Source organism: Propithecus coquereli, unplaced genomic scaffold, assembly GCF_000956105.1.
Source record: "Propithecus coquereli isolate 6110/MARCELLA unplaced genomic scaffold, Pcoq_1.0 Scaffold87, whole genome shotgun sequence".
In the NCBI taxonomy this organism is placed as follows: Eukaryota; Metazoa; Chordata; class Mammalia; order Primates; family Indriidae; genus Propithecus; species Propithecus coquereli.
The window spans coordinates 4,372,281-4,377,113 of NW_012154951.1; the positions used below are offsets into that span (position 1 = coordinate 4,372,281).

The following is a 4,833-nucleotide window of genomic DNA, read 5'->3' on the forward strand; positions in this document are numbered from 1 at the left end:
CCGCGCCCCACTAGAAGCAACACTAACTCTGCTTGGCGTTTTCCTAGGCTCTCGGCTGGCGGCCCCGCCCCCCCACCGACCCACCCCCCTCAGCCTCCGCCCCGCCCCGCCCTTCTGCGCAGGCGTGCGGCTGGCGCCCCGCCGGGGCGCGAGGTGGGGCTCAGCCGGCGGCGGGGCGGGGCAACTGCTGGGCTGGCGCCGAGCGGGCCAGTGAGCTGGCGAGGTGGCGTCGGTCCGGCCCGGCCGCTCCTGTTCCCCGCCATGCAGAGGCCAGACTCCAGCGCTTGGCCTCTCTGATCTGGTCACATCGCGGAACGCGCTGAGGGAGCCCATGGCGGAGCCCTCCGAGCCTGACCGGCCGGACGGCGAGAGCCAGGGGGAAGAGGAGGATGAGGAGCGGGAACCTCTGCTGCCGCGGATCGCCTGGGCCCACCGGCGGAAAGGCGCCCCGGGCAGCGCCGTGAGGCTGCTGGAGGCTGCCGGGGAGGCCCGCGAGGCTTCTCCTTCCGTGGCCGTCGATGAGGAACTGTTGCTTCCGCCCAGGGACGTGGGGGTCTCCCAGAGCTCGTCCACCAACCGGGACCGGATCCGCCCCACGGGTTCAGGTGCGAGCCGGCTCTCCCCTTCTCCCGGGTCCTTCCCGGGGCTTCTGCTGCCTCCGCCGCAGCCCCCGGTTCGCGCCCCTTCCCGGTCCGGCTCGGATCTCTCTCACACTTGCGCTTGCTTTCCCCGCTCGCTGGGCTCGCTGGTCCGGAGCGCGGGCCACATCCCGGACAACACGCCCTTCTCTCCTGCTCCCACGTTTACACCCTCTTTTTCCAGGAGCTGTAGGCGGCTTCGCCTAAGGCGAAGTTGTCATTAAGCTGATTCTTTAGGCCTCTTTCCCAAAGCGAGTCCAAACTTTTGGAATCAGACACTGAGGCAAACTTAACACGTAAGTTGTTTCCTCAAGTTTGGACTTGAGTTTTGCATTAAGAACCCTGAACGATCAGGAAAGTTCCCGGAGTTGTGGATTTGCAGGGCGGGTGACAGATGTACAGCAAGATACCAGTTGCCACTGGGACACGTTTCAAAACCTTTTTCTATTAAATGTGATTGTGACGTTAGCCAGAGGGGGCAGAGGCAGTTGAATCCTGTTCCTGCTCTTTCTTCCTGCTAAGTTTTCTATTCTGGTGTCGCTTCTATGCTTATGCTTTAAAAAAACCCAAACCTTTTCACTCTTAAGTGACTGATAGCCTGAGATGAAAGAGAGGGTGATTGAAACGATGTTGAAAGTTTGCAGGCCTTGAGGAAGAGAGTTTTTTGGTGTGTCCAGAGGAGTTAGGCTAATTTAGTGAAAATAGCATAGACATGTAAGAGTCCCAGCTAAAGGTGAAACAGACATGTTTGTAGATGATAATGGTAACACACCTGCTTGCTGGTTGTTGGGGTGGATTACATGAGATGGTGTGCGCACCAGTGGAGTTTCACTTCATACATGACAGCTTAAAGAAAAGCCAAAGAAAATTTAGTTTCCATTAATACTGCTTAGTTTTTCTGGCGTTGTCAGATTTTGCATGTCCTCCTACTAGTACACTAATGTGTATTCACCAATATTCTCTAAAATTAGAGAATTTTAGGTAGAATAGGTCATTCAAGTTCTAGTTGAACTTATCTTCAAGCATGTTCTAGAGTAAATAAATTGGAGAAGCCCATGCAGGGGTGGGCAACCTGCGAACTTCTGATTTCAAGATTCTTCTTTTTTAAGCACCAAAGGAGGCAAGAAAAGCTTCATTTTTCTTTGCTGCACCCCTTTTAATAAAAGAATTTAGTTCCGTAAAATTTGGATTCAGTAAAAAGGCCGCACTGAAGGACCTAGAAGATCGCATTTCACCTTAAGGCTGCAGGTTCTATTGTAGTGTTAGCTGTTGGGTGCATTGACAGTTTAACCAAACAAACGTGAAGTTGGAACTAGATCACATATGGACCCACTTTCGCCTACCTGCATTGGCAATTTGGGCGTATGTTACCAAGAATCCAGTCTGTGAAGTAACTGGGGTCTGTGTGGCTAGCTGCCTTTTTCTATGCCAGTTACCTTGTGTAGCTAGATTCTAAAAGAGCCTAAAGCCTTGCAAGTGCATTCCTTATGTGAAAGTGAGGTCTTTTATAAGTAAATAAATAGTGTTAAGGCTAGAAAAAAATCTAAGTGAAGATAAAAGTATAGTGTTAGAATACAAATGGATTGTTAAAGAGGATTCCTACCTTTTTTGATGGTAGTATCTTATTTGTATTACAATTTACAGTTTGCTAAGATCTTTTTAAAATATATATTTTATTTAATTCTCACAGTAGCCCAGCTAGTTAGTTGTGATTCACCCTCATCCTTGTGATGAGAATTCAAAATTAATAAACCAGTCATGACCCATAGGCAGTTCATAGAACTTCAGAGGTAAATGTTTTGCCCAAAGTCAAATATCCAGGAAGTGGTAAAGCCAGGAGTGAGCCTACTTCTTTTTTCTTATCCTGTATTTCTCCCATTTTGCCCGTAGATCCCTAAGTGTTATAAAATTATTGTTACTTTTGGTTATTATGGAGGTTTTATTTTTAATGGGATTTTAAAATAGTTTTGAATTGTCAAACTGTTTAAAAAATTTTAAGACTCCTAAAAAGTTTATGACTGAGTAATTTAACTAGATTTTTCAGTTTAGTTTTTTTTTAATGAATCCGTTAGCTTCCTTTGTCCTTTACCATCCATTTTCCATGAAACCACCTCTCTAGTTCCAAGAAATTCTTGCCTTTAGATTAATATTTACATCATTTATGATGCTTAACTATTTTGTTTACATAAACAGGAGGTTTATGTATTTTAGCCAGTCGAAGAATGTCATATGTCTGTTCTTTAACAAGGCATTTGACAAAGTCTAGAAATAGCATAAACCATAGTATTAGTTGTTTGATCAATGTCAGAGTAGGATTAGTGGCATTCCTTGTCCTATTTATCATTTTAATCAGTGAATTGGGTAATAATAAACATGATAATAGCTGATATCTGCATAGCAGTTAGTATGTGTTGGGCATAGTTCTATGCCCTTCACATACATTAATTCATAACTAATCCTATGAAGTGAGTACTATTTTTTATTCCCATTTTAAGAAATCACAGAGAGTTAAAGTAACTTCTCCAAGGTCCCAGTTAATACAAATCAGGAGCACTTGCCTTCTGCTGGAGAGCCTAACAGGGAACAGTATTAGAATTCACAAAGAGTTACCAAAGTAAAAGAAAATGTGTATTTATAAGTGACTTAATGATTCATGGTGGCTTATAAATGTATAAACAAAATAAGAAAATCATTTTAAAGTAAGGAAAAAAGATGAGAATGGGAAATAAGAGTAGTGAACTTAAATAAGATAGAGACTAGAATGAGTACACAAAATGCACATCAGATGCTTATACAGACACCCATAAATTTGATTTTTAAGATTACTGAGCAGCTAACTTGAGAAAAAAAATATCATTTGCGTCCATAAAGTTAAAACAAACTGTTTATTTGAACCAAACAGAACTGACAAAGAATAACCTGTCACGTATTCTTTTGGAAAGACTATATGCTAAACAATAATCTTTGGGGTAAAAGTGATTAATTTCTTAGGGGTAGTTCTTATAACTTTCCTGAATCCCATTTCAGTAATAATAGTTCTAATGGCTGGTGCTATCTGTATTGCCTGATCTAGATTCAAGACACTGATAATCTGGTTTAATTTAGAGGAAGGTTTTAGAAGAGTATATGTTCCATAGGTCTTGACAGTTCTCCGTAACTGAACTCTGAACTTTTGAAAGATATTAAGGCCGGGCGCGGTGGCTCATGCCTGTAATCCTAGCACTCTGGGAGGCCAAGGTGGGTGGATTGTTAGAGCTCAGGAGTTTGAGACCAGCCTGAGCAGCAGCGAGACCCCGTCTCTACTAAAAATAGAAAAAAATTAGCTGGACAACTAAAAATATATAGAAAAATTAGCCGGAGTTGATGACGCATGCCTGTAGTCCCAGCTACTCGGGAGGCTGAGGCAGGAGGATTGCTTGAGCCCAGGAGTTTGAGGTTGCTGTGAGCTAGGCTGATGCCACGGCACTCTAGCCCAGGCAACAGAGTGAGACTCTGTCTCAAAAAAAAAACAAGAAAAGAAAAGAACGATATTAAGCAGTGGTGTGTTGGAGATGATTTCTCAACTAGTGCTTAAAATACAGCCATTTTTTGTTTTCCATGTATTTCGGAGATACATCACTCATCAAATAGTACCTACTTGCTGCCAGTGGAAACGAAGGCTTTGGGAAACAATAGTGACCTGTATCAGATGCGTGCCCAGTCACCTGCCCTATACCCTCATAGCTTTATAGCCTTTATAGCCTATTGGAGGAAATAGTTAGTTTAAAACAGATTGTATTTGTGCTCAGATGGGAAACACTGAGACTTCCATTGAAGCATAGAGCCATTCCCTAGATGTAGGGAAGCCATTCCCTAGATGCCAGGGAAGACTTGGCAGAGAAAATGGCATCCAATTTGAGACTTGAAGGTGAATAGCACTGGGACCCCTGAGGCAGAGTTCAGTTTCACCAGACTTGTGAGCACCTACTTTTTTCTAGAAAATATTCTGGTAAGTGGGAAAGATGTAGTAAAGATGGGTAAGATGTTGTTCTAATCCTTAAGAGAGGAAGAGTTCGTTTCGATTTATCTGTTTGAAATGAAAATGATAAGTCACCATGAATACTTAGTCAATTAAATATACAAGTTACGCAATGGATTCTTTTAATCCATTTTTATTATCTTTTTTAAGCACCAAAGGAGGCAAGAAAAGCTTCAT

The 4,833-nt window shown here is 43.4% G+C and overlaps 1 protein-coding gene across 1 annotated transcript in view; it reads left to right on the forward strand.

Annotated features, from left to right (window-relative positions):
- The first annotated feature begins 216 nt into the window (after positions 1-216).
- The window catches only part of PI4K2B (phosphatidylinositol 4-kinase type 2 beta), a 30,709-nt gene continuing 26,092 nt past the window's right edge, over positions 217-4,833 (forward strand). Inside the window, exon 1 of the mRNA XM_012664188.1 lies at positions 217-605. Within this exon, the coding sequence (XP_012519642.1) occupies positions 332-605 (274 nt within the window). The 5' untranslated portion in view covers positions 217-331. The remainder of the gene's footprint in view (positions 606-4,833) is intronic.